This window comes from Rhinoraja longicauda, chromosome 14 (assembly GCF_053455715.1).
Source record: "Rhinoraja longicauda isolate Sanriku21f chromosome 14, sRhiLon1.1, whole genome shotgun sequence".
In the NCBI taxonomy this organism is placed as follows: Eukaryota; Metazoa; Chordata; class Chondrichthyes; order Rajiformes; family Arhynchobatidae; genus Rhinoraja; species Rhinoraja longicauda.
In genome coordinates this window covers 38,533,782-38,552,548 of record NC_135966.1, presented here as the reverse complement: position 1 = coordinate 38,552,548, position 18,767 = coordinate 38,533,782, and the positions used below count along the sequence as shown (strand labels likewise).

The window sequence follows — 18,767 nt, the reverse complement described above, 5'->3', positions numbered from 1 at the left end:
ATTTTGGTGTAAACTCAACAGTACACAGTTGATATTTAATGCCAGCAATATTGATGTCAATATTGGGCTGTGCAGAGGTACAGATGGTTAAACTGCTGCCTCATGGCACCAGACTCGGGTACGATCCTGACCTCAAGTGATCCACTGTGCTCATGTGGGCTTCCTCCGGTTGCTCCGGTTTCCTCCCACATCCCAAACACATGAGGATGGGTGGGTTGGCTTCCGTAAAATTGCCCTTTACTTGCAGGGAGTGGATGAGAAAGTGGAATAACATAGAACAAATGTGAACAGGTGATGGATGGACGTCGTGGACTCAGTGGATTAAAGAGCCAGTTTCCATGCTGTATCTTTAAACTAAACCTAACCCAATGCACACGGAGCACCAGAAATACAAAAACCAGCTGAGAATCCATTATAATGAGAGGCTATAACTGTCGGTGCAAGGGTGACGAACAATGTCACAGCAGCGAAGAGAGGAATTAATGAGCTGAGGGGGTGGAGTGATCACAAGAGCCAAGCTTGGTGTAAAGAATCTTTTCAACAAAAATATTTAGAGGGAACGAGTCAAAGTCCTTTCGGAAAGCAAGATCCAGTGTTCAGTCAAAGTCCATGCACTGTGGAGAAATCCCTGGGGTGCTAAATGCGATGTCCCATCAGGCAGATTACCACGAGGAAAGCGATGTGAAAAATCTGGATTGGCGTCCAGGAATTCCTCTTGACAAAATGCAATTGTCCAATGGCGAGGCTGTGGAAAGAACAGCTGCAGAAACTGCGTGGAAAATGCCAGCCTCCTGATTCAAACACTCCCAGGATCATATCAAGTGATTTTGTGACGATCCCACATGTTAAAATATTGCAAACTTAATACATCTTTATTTTAAAAATAAATCAGAGGCATCTTTCACCATCAGACAACTGGCTTTTTTTTCCTGCAAGCAAATTTGCACAAAGAAGCTTGAAGTAATCCAGCCTGCAGTGTGCAGGTAACTTCATCAGTTATGTCCCTAACATGATTTACAAATGGGTCTGAGTTGGGGGGCAGATTTATACAGCAGCATTATGGCTGTGGTCAACAAAGGGGAGGGCTCGTACTAATAATACATTTTATAATGTATTGGAGCATATTTTATAAACTATATCGTACATCAGATTATCCTTACACTCCATTTGGCTCATAACCTAGAAATTCAACAGTCGTGCAGATTGGAAAGAGTAGGGTCCTTCAAATGATGGCTGAAACTTGCATTTGTGAGTCAGCACAAAATGTTCTGAAGATATCATAGAGTCACAGAGTCATAGAATAATACATTGTGGAAACAGGCCCTTCAGCCCAACTCGCCCACACCGGCCAACAATGTCCCAGCTATATGCGCTTGGTCCATATCCATCCAAACCTGTCCTATCCATGTACCTGTCTAACTGTTTCTTAAACAATGGGATAGTCCCAGCCTCAACTACATCCTCTGGCAGCTTGTTCCATACACCCACCACCCTTTGTGTGAAAAAGCTACCCCTCGGATTCCTATTAAATCTTTTCCCCTTCACCTTGAACCTATGTCCTCTGGTCCTCAATTCCCCTACTCTGGGAAAAATGCTCTGTGCATCTACCCGATCTATTCCTCTCATGATTTTGTATAGCTCTGTAAGATCTCCCCTCATCCTCCTGCGCTCCATGGAATGGAGACCCAGCCTACTCAACCTCTCCCTATAGCTCACACCCTCTAGTCCTGGCAACATCTTCATAAATCCTGACTACGGGTACTGCACTGTAAGGAGTTTGTACGTTCTCCCCGTGACCTGCGTGGGTTTTCTCCGAGATCTTCGGTTTCCTCCCACACTCCAAAGACGTACAGGTATGTAGGTTAATTGGCTGGGTAAATGTAAAAATTGTCCCTAGTGGGTGTAGGATAGGGTTAATGTACGGGGATCGCTGGGCGGCACGGACTTGGAGGGCCGAAAAGGCCTGTTTCCGGCTGTATATATATGATATGATAAATCTTTTCTGAACCCTTTCAAGCTTGACAGGATCTTTCCTATAACATAGTGCCCAGAACAGAACACAATATTCTAAATGCGGTCTCACCAACTTCTTGTACAACTGCAACTTCCACCAACCATTCCTCCGCCCACCTGGCCAATCGATCCAGATCCTGCTGCATTCGTTCACAACCATCTTCACTATCTGCAAAACCACTAACTTTTGTTTCATCAGCAAATTTGCTTATCTTGCCCAGTGTGTTCTCATCCAAATCATTGATGTAGGTGACAAATAGTAACGGGCCCAACACCGAACCTTGAGGCACACCACTAGTCACAGGCCTCCAATCTGAGAAGCAACCTTCCACAATCACCCTCTGCTTCCTTCCATGGAGCCAATTTTCTATCCATTCAGCTATCTCTCCTTGGATCCCATGCGATCTAACCTTCCAGAGCAGCCTAACATGCGGAGGGAGCCTTGTCGAATGTCTTAGGCAGGAAGGCCCTGTCCCAGTTCGGTGACTACAGACGACTAGGCTGTTGCCGCACGGTCGCCGGGGTGTCGCGGGCATGGTCGTGAGTTGTCTCCATAGAGTCATAGCGTTTTTCTGGTCGTCGCTGGATTTTGTGAAGGCTTGAAATTTTTCGGCGACTTGGTTTGACACCAATCAGCGTAGCGTGACGTCACCTGATGTGGGCGGTCGTAGGTTGTCGCCAGGCTGTCGCCTGGTGAAGTAAGTTGTCGCCGGTGCTGGCTTCGGCGAATTCCAAGTGTGGATTTGATCTGATCATCCATCAGTGTCATGTGTCCATAAATGATGTTAGGTTTTGTATGTTTTTGCACTTGTATTCTGTTTAAAGTTTGAATTTTAAAGTTTGGTTTATTGAAATTTATTGAAGTTTATCAAAATATTTTGGTATGCTTGGTATGCACTGTTGCCTTATCAACCTTTAAAAAAAATTTGTTTGTATTTCAATAAAGGAAATTCTTGACATTTTGACAGGAAATTGATGTATGAAGTTATTGTATTTCAGAGTAGTTTCTCATGGCATCACTTTCAAATAGTCATGATGCAGAATGATTGGAAACCCTACCGTACACCCCCTTTTATAGGGAAAGTGGGTGAAACGTGAATTGTCTTCAGTTGTCTTCAGTCTTCAGGGTCATAGCTTGTCCCTGTGGACACGGGTTGACCGGTTGTCGTAGGTTGTCGCCTCTTTGGTAGAAGGTCGTCATAGGTGTTGTCATAGGTGTTGCCATAGGTGTTGTCGTAGGTGTTGTCGTTGGTGGACGTTCTACTTGTGACGATTGGGTCCCCGGTTTTCAGTACCTTGCCACAGCTTGATGTCGGCTAAGTGGTAGGTTGTTGTAGCTTGTCATAGACATTGTCGTGGGGGGGTCCAGTCACCGTCTTTTCAGCGACCTGCTACGACTATGACAGTCGCCAGCAGTCGCCTTAAAAAAGGCCTAACTGGGCAGGGCCTTTACTGAAGTCCATGTACACAACATCTACAGCTCTGCCCTCATCAACCTTTTTGGTCATGTCTTCAAAAAAAATCAATCAGGTTTGTGAGACACGACCTCCCACGTACAAAACCATGCTGACTTTCCCTAATGAGCTTTTGCCCATCCAAATGCCTGTAAATCCTATCTCAGATTACTCTCCAGTAAATTACCAACGACAGATATTAAGCTCACCGGTCTATAGTTCCCAGCGTTTTCTCTGCAGCCCTTCTTGAAAAGAGGTACAACATTTGCCACCCTCCAGTATTCCAGCACCTCTCCTGTATTTAAGGACGACTCGTAAATTTCAACCAGGGCTCCTGCAATTTCCTCTCTAGTTTCCCACAATGTCCTCGGATATATCAGATCAGGCCCTGGAGATTTGTCTATCTTCAAACACGACAGTACCTTCAGTACATCTTCGTCAGTAACTCTGACTCCTCTCAAGACACTTCCAGTGACTGCTCCAATTTCGTCCGTCCTACTGTCTTTCTCCTCAGTAAACACAAAGGAGAAATACTCATTTAGGACCTTGCCCATCTCCTGTGGCTCCACACGGAGGTGACCGCTTTGATTCCTGAGAGGTCTCACTCCTTCTAGTTATCTTTTTCCCCCTTTTGTATTTATAAAATCATTTGGGATTGTCCTTAATGCTACCCGCCAGAGCTATCTCCTGGCCCCTTTTTGCCCTTCTGATTTCCTTTTTTAGTTTACTGCTTACTTCCTGAAACTCCTCCAGGGATGCACTTGATCCCAGCTGCCTATACCTGTCCCATGCATCCTGCTTGTTTTTGACTAACATCTCAATTTCCCTTGCCAAGCTTCCTTACATTTACCTGCTTTGCCCTTCATTCTAAAGGGGACGTATGCATCCTGAACTTTCTTCAATACACTTTTAAAAACATCCCACTTGGCTGATTTTCCTTTCCCCTCTAATAACCTACTCCAGTCAACTAAAATGCTCAACTTACCCCAGTTGAACATTTTAACACATGGACCCTCTCCGTCCCTAACCATAACTATCTTAAACCTAATTGAACTGTGGTCACTGTTCCCAAAAGGCTCCTCCACACACACTTCATTAACTTGCCCTTCCCAATTTCCAAATACTAGATCCAGCGTTGCCCTCTCACATGTGCAGGCCTCTACATACTGCTTAAGAAAACTATCCTGAACACTTTTGAGGAATTGCATCCCATCTAAACCCTTCATGCTATGATTTTCCCAGTCTATAATTGGGAGTTAAAATCCCCGACTACAACAACCTTATTTAACCTGCAGCTGTCTGCAGTCTCCCGGCATATTTGTTCTTCTAATTCCTGTTGACTATTCGGGGGTCTGTAGTACACCCTCAATAAGGTGATCATCCCTTTCTTGTTCCTCAGCTCCACCCATATAGACTCACTTGAACACCGCCATGACATCCTCCTCAACCAACAATGCAACCCCCCTCCTCTTTTTCCCCTCACCCCTGTCTCTCCTGAAGCTCCTGTACCCCGGAACATTGAGCTGCCAGTCCTGCCCCTCCCTTAACCAGGTTTCAGTCATGGCTACAACGTCCCAGTCGCTCGTACCTATCCATGCCCTAAGCTCATCTGCCTTACCCGTCAGGCCCCTTGCATTAAAATATGTGCAATTTAAACCAACCCTTCTTCCTCGCTCTCCGCATTTCACCTGCCTATTCTGTCCACTAATCTTTCCCACACCACCCTCCATACCAACTTCTAGCCTCTCACGTGCCTCTGTCTTGCACAAGATCCCACCCCCTGCCAATGTAGTTTAAACCCTCCTGTGCCTTGCCAATTTACCCTGCCTGGACATTGTCCACATATCACTGCTCAGAAATATTCTCAGTCATTTGCAAGTCAGTTAGAAAATCCACCAAATTTTGAAGTGCAGAGAATATCTTCATTTCTAAGGTTTAGATTTAATATTTTTTATTTCCGCAGAAAATTAAGGCAAGGCAGCACAGTGGTGCAGAAGTAGAGTTGCTGCCTTACAGCACCAGAGACCAAGGTTCGATTCTGACGATGGGAGTGGCTGTAAAGAGCTTGTACATTCTCCCTGTGACCACATGGGTATTCCCCCGGGGCTCTGGTTTCCTCCCACACTCCAAAGACAGACAGGTTTATAAGTTAATTGTCTTCTATAAATTGTAAATTGTCTCTTGTGTGTAGGATAGGGCTAGCGTACGGGGTGATCACTGATCGACGTGGAGTCGATGGACCAAAGGGGCTGTTTCCACACTCTTTCTCTAAAGTCTAAAGTAAAGGTCCTAAGGTGATCTAAAATAACATCGTGGCTGGCGTGCCCAGGTGCTCCCTGTAGAGGTTGGTTGTAGAGGGTTTGTAGCCGTGTCAACAACCAGACAGACCCCTGAAGGGAATGGGAGTTCGAGGACAGGCCTTCCGGCAAGCAGTCAGGTCGCTGTCAGAGGCTGCCGAGCGAAGCAGCAACTGGGTGTGGCTGAAGAGGAAAGACTCCAACTGGGCTGCAAAATGACCAGCAACAGGGGTAAAGACGGGGGGGGAGCGCACCTGAGACGCCAGGTATCGCTGTTGAGCCCTCTGGACGTGTCGTGGGCCTATCAACGAAACACCAAGGAAGGAGGGTGCCCACTGATGACCCCAATGAAGTCTTTACCCCTACTCAAGAGATTAAGAAGGTGCCAATTACAGTAGGGATTGTAATACCAAGTCCTATAAGCTCAACTGTCTGAAAAATATTGTGATCGGAACTTGTTAAGACAGAATCCAAATTGTTTCCCTTCTCTGTGCAGTGGTGACCCAGAAATTCCAAAGGTTGTCAGTTTAATTTTTCCATTATACTCCCAAAACAACACCTGTCCATTCCCTCCAAAGATACTGCTGGCCTGTTGTGTTACTCCAGCACTTTGTGTTTTACTCAAGATTCCAGCATCTGCAGTTCCTCATGTCTCCACTCTGACCCTTCTGTTTTAACTCTTGCACAGTTTCATTGATGCTCAAGAAATAGAATCTTATCTTCTAATCCCCTATATTACAGCATTTAGCCGTTCAAAGGTCATGCATTTCCAAATATCCAGCATTCCTCTTCACTGATTCTCCTCCCTCATGCTCCTTCGTAAACTTCAACCTTTTAAACTACACTTGACTGTCTCTCAAATCTGTGACTCTGCCTGCAATTAACTGATCGCATCCTTGCATTCCTCTTGTTATCACACCTTCCCCAGCCAACAATGGACCATTATGGGCTCCACCCTTCCTGAGGTCAGCTGTTGCCAGCCCTGATTTGTTCTGGTCTTTTCTCGCCTCCAACCCAAAACATCACCTACTTCTTTTCTTCAGAGATACTGCCTGACCCGCTGAGTTACTCCAGCATTTTGTGTCTGTATTCAGCATAAACCTACATACTAAAGGAGTTTTGTTACCATATATCTGTAAAACATCTTGAGACATTTTTTCACATCAACACGCTGTTATTTTATTGTTAAAGGCAAAGAAATTGTTCTTTTCATTGCACAGATACTGGTTAATTTCTCTTGATTTGATGGTTTGTCAGTCAATAGCAACAAGGGCAGCACAGTGGTGCAGATAGTAAAGCCACTGCCTCACAGCACCAGAGAACTGGGTTTGATCCTGACCTCAGGTCTTTGTGGGGATTTTGCACGTTTTCCTTGTGACCATGTGGGCTTCCTCTGGGTGCTCCTGGTTCCTCCCACTTCCTGAAGACATGCGGGTTTGTAGGTTAATTATCCTCTGTAAATTATCCCACGTGTGTGGCGAGTGGATGGGAAAGTGGGATAACATGGAAGTAGTGTGAACAGGTGATGGTGGTGAGTGGTGAGTCTGTGGAATTCTCTGCCACAGAAGGTAGTTGAGGCCAGTTCATTGGCTATATTTAAGAGGGAGTTAGATGTGGCCCTTTTTGCTAAAGGGATCAGGGGGTATGGAGAGAAGGCAGGTACAGGCTACTGAGCTGGATGATCAGCCATGATCATATTGAATGGTGGTGCAGGCTCGAAGGGCCGAATGGCCTACTCCTGCACCTATTTTCTATGTTTCTATGTGATCAATAGTCAGCATGTACTCGGTTGGCCGAAGGGCCTTGATCCATGCTCTATCTCCAAACTAAATAAACTAAACTCTGAAGAATCTTAGTTTAGTTTAGATTTTTTATTATCACGTGCACTGAGATATAGTGAAAACCTTTTGCATGTTCTTCCTGTGACCATGTGGGCTTTCTTCGGGTGCTCCAGCTTCCTCCCACATCCCAAAGTCATGTGGGTTTGTAGACTAATTGGCCTATATAAATTGTCCGCAGTGTGTAGGGAGTGGATGAGAAAGTTGACTAACATAGAGCTAATATGAACGGGTGATCAATGCTAGTGTACGGGGTGATCGCTGGTCAGTATGGACTCGGTGGACCGAAGGGTCTGTTTCCATGATGATTTAGATTTAGATTTTTTTAGATTTAGAGATACAGCGCGGAAACAGGCCCTTCGGCCCACCTGGTCCGCGCCGCCCAGCGATCCCCGCACATTAACACTATCCTACACACACTAGGGACAATTTTTACATTTGCCCAGTCAATTAACCTACATACCTGTACGTCTTTAGAGTGTGGGAGGAAACCGAAGATCTCGGAGAAAACCCACGCGGGTCACGGTGAGAACGTACAAACTCCATACAGACGGCGCGCATAGTCAGGATCGAACCCGAGTCTCCGGCGCTGCATTCGCTGTAAGGCAGCAACTCGACCGCTGCGCCACCGTGCCGTCCGTATCTTGTATCTCTAAATGAAACTAAAATGCCCTGTAGGCAATAACTGCTTCTAATGGCGTTTTTATTTATCCTCACAGATAACATTTTTAAAAGAGTCACAATAGCCTTCACTCCTTTATCACGATGACATTCAAAAATTGACCCTGTGACATAAATCCATTTATGACCAACATGCATCTCCTCTGTATGTGCAACAGGAAACAGCTTTGTGAAATATAGCCCCAACTAATTATCTGCAAGGATGTCCGCTGGACTGGTGATTTGAAACAAGGAAGTCACCACCCTTCTCTTTAAATGAGCACCCATCAGATGCATCTACCCGACAAAATTATTTGCTTCTGATCAACCCATGAAAGATGAGATAAACCTTAATCAGGCCCTCTCATGGAAACCAGGTAAATACAATGAATGAATGAATGAATGGGGAAAGTAACAGTTTAGTTTAATTAAATTTAGAGGTACAGTATGGAAACAGGCTCTTCGGCCCACCAATTCCATGCCAACCAACAATCGCCCATACCCTAGTTCTATCCTACACACTAGTGACAATTTACAGAAGCCAATTACCCTGGAAACCGGCTCACCTTTAGAGTGTGGATGGAAACCCGAGTACCCGGAGAAAACCCACACGGTCACAGGGAGAACGTACAAATTCTATATAGGCAGCACCTGTAGTCAGAATCGAACCAGAGTCTCTGGCGCTGTAAGGCAGCAACTCTATTGCTGCACCACAATGCTGCCTCAGGTTCCTCTTAAATTGTTCTCCCCTCACCTTAAAAGTAGTCGATCATGGATCTCAAAAGAGAGTTATTAATATGCATGGCATATGTAATGTTGGTTAATATTACTTTAGGAATTGTGTCATCAGCTGCTCCCAACATTAATGCAATATCATGTGTGAAGCTTATTAGACTGTCTGTCTCTGTAGAGGAAGCCACAGCAAGATGAATGCTGAGCTGACATTAAGTCTTTTTTTCATTTGATAAAGTTTGCTAGTTACTTTGAACTTACAGTATCTTATTGAGAGAGAAAGAAAAATAGAGTGACAAGTACAATCGATGAGCTACAACTTTATATCTGAAGGGCAAAGTGAAGAATTTTGAAATAGAAACCTAGCTCAATTTTTATGCATAACAGTTCCCCAGTGAGGATTATGATCTTCCACATAATGCTAGTTAAGAGGACTGGGGATTATTGGAAGTTAGGCGTAGCCATTTTTTCACTTCAGCTGTGGAGCTCTATACAAAAATTGATTGTGTAGGAAGAAACTGATGATGCTGGTTTACACCGAAGATAGACTCAAAATGCTGGTGTAACTCAGGGAGTCATCAAGGCAGCATCTCTGGAGAAGTGGAATAGGTGACGTTTCGTGTCGAGACCCTTCTTCAGATCTAGCATGAAGTCATGATTGTTAATGGTGGAATAATAAAACTTGGTGATATTCAACAAGAATGAAGAGGTACAGAAATCGTGGAGGAAATTGTTTGCTTGATAGATGGAATTAACAAATCCTTTCAATGTTTGTGTGCTTCTCCAATTCCAGCCTTGGAGTGATATTTTGCATTCACAAAGCAGTATGCGTCAATCAACAAGCATTTCAGTTTCATTCGGATACAAGAACTGCAGATGTTGGTTTACAAAAAAAGACATAAAGTACTGGAGTAATTCAGCCTCTTGGGAGACATGGTTAGGTGATGTGTCATGTCGGGAGCCATGTTGCTTTCAAGACATTCTTTCAATCCACTGCCATCTTGTAAAGTACAAGTTTTCAAGTTTTTTTTAGATTTTAAAGATACAGCACAGAAACAGGCCCTTCGGCCCATTGAGTTCACTTTTCCTGTCACTGATCCCAGCAATCCCTGTACACAAGCGCTACCCTACACACTGGGGACAATTTACAATCTTTACCAAAGCCATTTAACCTACAAACCTGTACGTCGTTGGAATGTGGGAGGAAACCGGGCAAGCCCCACGGTCATGGGGAGAAACATCACCCATAATCAGAATCAAACCCAGGTCTCTGGCGCTGTATGGCAGCAATTCTACTGCTGCACCACCATGCTACTGGAAGTTGTGGCCGCTAAGTTACCCCAGCAGTTAGAAACATTGAAACATAGAAAATAGGTGCAGGAGTAGGCCATTCGGCCCTTCGAGTCAGCACCACCATTCAATATGATCATGGCTGATCATCCATAATCAGTCCCCCGTTCCTGATTTTTCCCCATAGCCCTTGATTCCGTTAGCCTTAAGAGCTAAATCTAACTCTCTTTAAAAAGTCCAGTGAATTGGCCTCCACTGCCTTCTGCGGCAGAAAGTTGGTGTCTTTTTTAGTAAACCAACATCTACAGTTCCTTGTATTCACAATTGATTTTGTCTCCATTTAAATGGATAGTAATTTGGGCAAACTACCACAATGGCACAAGGTCTTCCTAGTCCAATTTTCTTTCACATGCTGAATTTAGTGAAACAGTGAACCAGCCTTTTACTATAGTTTTGAATGGCCAAGTCATTAGAGCCAATAACCTTTAGAGACATGGCGTCAAACAGCACAACCCCTACGCCACTTCCACCTGCCTGTGGTTGGCCCTTATCCCTCTAAACTTCTCCTATCCTTTCTTTACTCTGCTTCACTATCTCACCCCTTTGCCTTTGGGGGATGTGGACATGAAGTCTTTGGGAATATAATTGCTCTTGTTGAAGGAAATTTAATCTGCAGTTTAGAGCCAGCATGAAAGCAATTGTCTCCTTGCCTTGACAACTGACTGGATAATGAGAGCCAAATTGAAACATTAGACAGACCTGGTTTCTTTTTATTTTTCAAGATATGACATTGATTGCTGGATTTCACACAATAGGCCATTCAGTTGAAAATATCAGTTTGAGGAATAATAAAGTAAAGTATTAAATACACCTTTCTCTCCACCCCACCCAGTCACCAGATGGAGGAGAAGATCTTGTTCTCTCACAGTACCAGAAAATACAAGCAAAACCCAGGTCACTGCCACCAGCCATCTCAGCCTCCAGCACACCAGAGAAAACAATGCAAGCTTGTTCAGTCTCTCCTTGTAGACAATATTCTTCAATCCATACAATATTTTGGTGAACCTTTTCTGTCCTCTCTCCAAAGCCTCCATGTCCTTCCCATATTGCGGGAACCATAAATGCACACAGTACTCCAAAAGTGCCCAATAAAGGTTTTATAGAGCTGTAGCATGACTTACCAACGTTTTTACTCAGTGCCCTGACTGCATGCAGTAAACCTTCTTTATCAACCTATCCAATTGTGTTGCCACTTACAGGAATCTATTAACTTCTGTGCTGCTATTTATTGAATACTTTCCACTTGTACTTGTCCACCAAAAATGCTATTTATTGAATACTTTCCTCTTGTACTTGACCACCAAAAATGCATCAACTCACACTTTATCCAAACTCCATCTGCCATCTCTCAGCCCAAATCTCCAACTACTCTATATCCAGCTACTTCGTCACTGCCCACAATTTCACCAATTTTTCTCTGCAAATTTACTAATTGCACCACCTATATTTCATCTAAATCATGAATACATATTACAAACAATAAGGGTCCCATTTACAATTCTTGTGAACACAAGATGTCCAGTGAGAGAATCAACCCACCACTACTGTCATCTGTCTTCTACAATGAAGTCAATTTTGTATCTAACAACAACTCATTCTGGATCCCATGTAACTTCACCTGAGCTTGACAATGTAATATGGTGGGCAGCTGTGCGGTTCAATTGATGTGTGCCAGCCATGTACAAGGAGAGGACACCAGTAAATGGGGCATTAAGGGATGGCACCAGTAAATGGTGTATTAGGGGATGTGCATCTTCCCTCCATTTTTTTTTTACTAGATATAGATATAGATTTTTTTTTTAAATGTTTCAATGATTCTTGTTATCTCAAGACCTGAAGGTTAGAATCCAAGGATAGTGCAATGAAGACTTACCTTTCTTTCATTGAAAGTAAAGATGTATCAGGTTGGGTCACATCAGGTGGGGGTGGCGGGACAGGTCTCCTTCCCAAACACTTCATGGCTGAAGTCGAGAAAGATTGGCTTCGATTCCTCTCGGGCAAGGCCTCCACTGTAGTGTACAGTTCATTACAAATCATTTTCCCAGTAAAAGCTGTGTCGAACAAAGGCATCTGGGGAAGGGAGTGCGAGGAAATTTTGGAGAGAGATTTCATGTCCTGTAGGTTTTCAACAGACTTGGACTTGGAGTTTTGAGACTTTGATCCAGATGAATCATGTTCAGATATGTTGAATGGACCTGGCACAGCAAAGTTAGCCGGAGGTTGTCCACGATTGATGCGTGGTGGAACAGGGGGAATCATGTCCACTTCCTTTGTAACCCATTCCCGATCTGGAGTCCTAACTGTGCTTTCTTCACCCGACACCTGTTCCTTCTCATTCAACTCAGGCCTTTCCATGCAGGGTTCGTCAGGCATTAACAATTCCAGCTTCTCATGATTCGGACTATGTGTCGACGTTGATCCAAGTTCAGTCTGAGACTTTACGTTTGGACCATGCTTGTTCAGCAAAGTCCTTGGTCTGGGGACAGGCTTTACCACTGCCTCCCCTGATTCTACAACTTCGTTCCCACTAGCATTATCTTTCCAATCAACAACCGTGCTGGAACTCTCCAATGTCTGACTTTTCTCAACAGTGCAATGGCCTAGGGCTGTGTTTGGAAGCTCATCACAAGACAAACTCCTATTCTCCACATGCTTTAGGATCCGTTTCCGATGTCCAGTAGCGGTGATTCCAATCTGAATAAGTGTTTCATTGTTAAATTGTGCAGTGTCTTTGGATGTGTAAAATCCATTCTGGACAAAATTCTCTATGTATTTTTCCAAATGGATGGTAGAAAGCCAATCTCCGATATCACACACAACTTCACTCTGTGCTGCCATGGCACCCCAGCAGATTCCCTTCTCACTCACTGGACGGGCAATGAAGTAGGCCCGTCAGTTTAATGCACACCACAGCATCTGAAAGAAAAAGATTTTTTATTAAAACTAAATTCAGACAATCTTTGTTCTCTACAGCCAAGCATTCAGTTTCTATTATAGTACAATTACTATTTGATACCGATAGTAATGCCGAAGAAAATCAATTTGTCAAAGTAAAACTGAACTCTCCTTGACAAAAAGGCTACAGCAATTGTCTGCCTTAATTTAAGAAAACGAGGAGCAAAGTACTTGTGGCAATGAGAGTTGAAAGGTATAAGAGAAAATATTAAATAAATCAATAGAAGAGAACAGACCAGGAATAACGTTCAGGTGGCACATCTGGTAGACCTGTTGTCTCACAGCGCCAGAGACCCGGGTTTAATCCTGACGTTGGGTGTGAGAAGTTTGCACATTCTTCCTGTGACTGCATGGGTTTTTCCCAGGGCCTCTGGTTTCCTCCACATCCCAAAGACAAGTGGCTTTGTAGGTTAATTGGCCTCTGTAAATTGCTCCACGCGCAGAGGAAGTCGATGAAAACGTGGGATAACGTAGAACTAGTGTCAACGGACGATCAAGGGTCGGCAAGGACTCAGTGGACCTAAGAGCCTGTTTCCATGCTGTATCTTTCTAAACCGGGAAGAAAGGTGCTGACACGATTGGTACAAATGGGTTAAATCAACAAAGTTCATAATATCACCGTATCAGTCGGGAATTGCAATTAATTTCATCACTGATGATGTAATTTTAGGGAGACCAGATCTAATTCTTGAAGGAATGAAGTAAGAAGAGCAGGTCAAAGCACCAGTCTTCCAATGTTGGGAGAGAAAATTAGGAAAATTGTGAGGGACTTACTTTTGTACACAGCCGAATCAAGGATCAGAAACTTCCCACGTTAAATGCTGCAAAGTTACGACAGCAAATTTCCGAAAGAAAAGGACACATTTCAATAGAGCTTTGCACAACTTTGCGACAGACCAGAGATTTGAACTGTGTAGGAAGGAACTGCAGATGCTGGTTTAAATCGAAGATGGACACAAAATGATGGAGTAACTCAGCAGGACAGGCAGCATCTCTGGAGAGAAGGAATGGGTGACGTTTCAGGTTGAGACCCTTCTTCAGATTGAGTAAGAAAATAACTGCAGATGCTGGTACAAATCAAAGGTATTTATTCACAAAATGCTGGAGTAACTCAGCAGGTCAGGCAGCATCTCGGGAAAGAAGGAATGGGTGACGTTTCGGGTCGACGTTTCAGTCTAAAGAAGGGTCTTGACCCGAAACATCACCCATTCCTTCTCTCCCGAGATGCTGCCTGACCTGCTGAGTTACTCTAGCATTTTGTGAATAAATAACCTTCTTCAGATTGATGTCAAGGGAGTGGGAGGTACATAGATGAGGAAGTGTATAGGTAAGGAATTGTTAGGTGTGAAAACAGGACAAAGGGAATGGAGATCAAGGAACATATAGAATAGATCATTGTTAGTTGGGAGAAGGTAACAACAAAGCAAACAGATAAAATGTAGTCGGAGACAGTAAGACTGGTCAGAGAACTGGGAAGGGGGAGGGATGGGGAGAGAGAGAGGGGAAAGCAAGGATTACTGGAAGTTAGAGAAGTCAACGTTCAGATGGCTGGGGTGCGAGCTGCCCAAGTGAAATATGAGGTGTTGGCTTGATTGCTGTAACTGGGAACAGACAGCAGCCAATTTGCACTTAATACGTTTTCACAGGGAGGAATGTAATAATGATTTGATAATGAATTATTGTGACTTCATTTTGAAATGAATATTGGATCCAGACACAAACAAAAGTAATTGAAGGAAGTAATGTTATGACTTGACACTGGAGATTCAAGGCTGATGAGAGAAGGATCACATTGAACAATTGTCTTTGTGTGCCGACCTGTGGTTTAACGTTTAATGCAGCTTCATTATATTAGAAAATCTTTCCTAAGCTGTTGGAAGAATTGGATCATTGCCAAATAATTTTGGCATTTTGGAACCAGAGATGTTCTCTTTCTTTCATGCTTTTTCTTTTTAATATATTAGAAATTGATATTTATCAGTATAAATCGTTTCACCAAGTTTTAAAAGGGTGGCACAGCGGCACAGTGGTGCAGCGGTAGAGTTGCTGCCTTATAGCACCAGCGACCCTGGTTTGATCCTACCTATGTGTGCTGTCTGTACAGAGTTTGTACCTTCTCCCTGTGACCACATAGGTTTCCTCTGAGTACTCTGGTTTCTTCGCACACTCTTCGCACAAAGACGTGCAGATTTTGTTGCTTATGCAAAATGTCCCTAGTGTGTAGGATAGTGTTAGTACACAGGGCGATTGCTGGTTGGCATGGACTCAATGGGCCAAAGGGCCTATTTCCATTGTGCATCTCTAAAGTCTAAAGTTTACTAAAATAAAGTAATTAGATAGAGCTCTTAAGGATAGCGGAGTCATGGGGTATGGGGAGAAGGCAGGAACGGGGTACTGATTGAGAATGATCAGCCATGATCACATTGAATGGTGGTGCTGGCTCGAAGGGCCAAATGGTCTACTTCTGCACCTATTGTCTATTCCTCCTCAAATGCTCCACCCTAATTTAGAGCTTCTGCTAATTTCGTGTGAAATCAAATATTTGAATCAGACTTGTATTTTCGAACACATACCTGCCTCAACTACCTCCTCCGATAGCTCGTTCCATTTAGAGACCACCCTTTGTGTAAAAAAAGTTACCCCTCACATTCCTATTAAACCTTTCCCCCCCCCCCCCCCCCCCCACCCCACCTGAACCCTATGTCATTTGATTCTCGATTCCTCTACTCTGCACAAAATACTCTGTGCATTTTGCTTTGTCTATTTTTAGAATTCTGAATAAAGGTTATTTTTTTATATACATGTTCAGTACATTGATGCACTCAAAAAGAGAGCCTCTACTAATTTCTCAGACTTTGGAGTAGACATGATATGTTGCTAAATACTCCATTGAATTTCTACATGTGTGTGGCAGAGGACAGACTGGCTGTTTATATCAGGCCATGGTTCAGAACTTTCAATGCTCAGGAAGTAAGGAGGCTGTAGAATGTGGTGGACACCTGCTCAGTCCATCAGGGGTATTGACCTCCCTACCATTAAAGGGATCTAGAGTAAGTGATGCCTCAAGATGGCAGCTAATATCACCAAAGATCCATGCACATGCCACCTTGGCTACGCCTTCTTCTCGCCACTACACCAGCCCGGGAAATGTTACCACAAGGTTCCTGCCATCAACCATTCGGGTCAAGAACCATTGAACCATCCTCCATAACCGTAACCACAACCCTAGTTCAGCAACGAACCACAACGGACTTAACTTCACACCACCAAGGTTGCTCTCTGTGTTTATTTTGCACTAGTATAAGACCGTAAGGCATAGGAGCAGAATTCGGCCATTCAATAGACAATAGGTGCAGGATTAGGCCATTCGGCCCTTCGAGCCAGCACCACCATTCAATATGATCATGGCTGATCATTCTCAATCACTACCCCGTTCCTGCCTTCTCCCCATACCCCTTGACTCCGCTATCCTTAAGAGCTCTATCTAACTCTCTCTTGGAATACGCATCCACTGTGCTCTCCTACATCAACTGCTGTGTGGAGAATGTCACGGAGGACAAGGTGATAAAGATGTTCCCAAACCGGAAACCCTGGATGAACAAGGAGGTACAGAACCTGCTGAGGGCACGCAACAATGCCTTTAAATCTGGTGACACTTCAGCATACAGTGTTGCCAGATCACACCTAAGCAAAGGTATTAAAAGGGCCAAAGACACCCATAGGCAACGGGTGGAAGACCACTTCAACACCACGGACACCAGAAGCATGTGGCAGGGTGTCAGGGACATCACTGGCTACAAGAGCAGCCCTGCCTGCCCCCACAGCGATATGACATTGACCAACGAGCTTAACACCTTCTTTGCCCGCTTTGAAACTGGCAAAACCACTTTGAGTGAAAGAACCCCAGCCGAGGCGGTGGGACAGGTCTTGCAACTGAGCACACAGGAGGTACAACGCGCTCTGCAAAGGGTCAACCCACGCAAGGCTGCAGGACCGGATGGAGTTCAAGGAAGGATACTGAAGGACTGTGCTGAACAGCTGGCTGAGGTATTCACCAGGATCTTTAACCTGTCATTATCTCTGGCTACGGTCCCCAAGTGCCTGAAGTCGGCTATCATAGTTCCGGTGCCGAAAAAAGCAAAGATCTCCAACCTGAACGACTACCGCCCGGTTGCCCTAACGCCGATAGTCATGAAGTGCTTTGAGAGGCTGGTCCTCTCACACATCAAATCCAGCATCCCTGACTCACTGGACCCACATCAATTTGCATACAGGGCAAATAGATCCACAGAGGACGCCATCTCTCTGGCTCTTCACACTGTCCTGACTCACCTAGAGAGACAGGGCACGTACGTGAGGATGCTATTCATAGACTATAGCTCCGCCTTCAACACGGTCATCCCCACCAAGCTCATCACCAAACTCCACCAGCTAGGCCTTAGCTCGTCATTATGTGACTGGATCCTGGACTTCCTGCTGGAGCGACCGCAGGCAGTGAGAATGGGCCCGCACCTGTCCTCCACTATCACCCTGAGTACCGGCACACCACAGGGCTGTGTTCTGAGCCCCATGCTCTACTCCCTCTTAACACACGACTGTGTTCCTGCATTCGACACCAACACCATTGTCAAGTTTGCAGATGACACAACGGTGATCGGGCTGATCACCAACGGGGATGAAACAAACTATAGAGCGGAGGTGCAGAACCTGGCGGACTGGTGCTCGGATAACAACCTGTCCCTAAATACCACCAAGACCAAGGAGCTGATCATCAACTTCCGTAGGTCACATAACGGGGAATATGCCCCGATCTCTATCAACGGGGTTAGTGTGGAGAGAGTGTCCAGCTTCAAGTTTCTGGGCACTCACATTTCGGAGGACCTAACATGGTCCAATTACACTGCTGCGCTGGTCAAGAAGGCACAACAAAGACTGTTCTACTTAAGAACACTGAAAAAGTCTGGTCTACCCCAACAGCTGCTGACGACCTTCTACCGCTGCACCATAGAGAGCATCCTAACGCATGGAATCCCTGTGTGGTACCTCAGCTGCACGGAGGCAGAAAGGAAAGCTCTACAGCGGGTAGTCCATAGAGCTCAGAGGGCCATCGGAACACAGCTACCAGACTTGGAGGGCATCTACAACACACGATGCCTCAGAAAAGCCATCAGCATCCACAAAGACTCTTCACACCCCTGCAACAGTCTGTTCGAACTCCTTCCATCGGGCAGACGATACAAGGCCTTCTATGCCCGCACCTCCAGACTCAGGAACAGCTTCATCCCCAGGGCTATAGCTGCTATGAACCGGTCCTGCTGAGCCGGATGGCCACAACGCATAGATCAACTTGCACTTTACCCTGTCCAAAACTATTACAACTGTTCGTTTCGTTGGGTTGCTGCTGTCTAAATTACCTAAATTATTGCATCGTATGGGAGGCGCATTCCCAATCTCGTTGTACCCCTGGG

The 18,767-nt window shown here is 44.8% G+C and overlaps 1 protein-coding gene across 2 annotated transcripts in view; it reads right to left on the bottom strand.

Moving 5' to 3' along the window:
- LOC144600212 (arf-GAP with Rho-GAP domain, ANK repeat and PH domain-containing protein 3-like) overlaps nucleotides 1-18,767 on the bottom strand; it is a 169,488-nt gene that overhangs the window by 73,328 nt on the left and 77,393 nt on the right. For both annotated transcript variants that reach the window (XM_078411736.1, XM_078411737.1), the window contains exon 2: nucleotides 12,218-13,260. In XM_078411736.1, coding sequence (XP_078267862.1) covers nucleotides 12,218-13,182 — 965 coding nt within the window. In that variant the 5' untranslated portion in view covers nucleotides 13,183-13,260. The remainder of the gene's footprint in view (nucleotides 1-12,217; nucleotides 13,261-18,767) is intronic.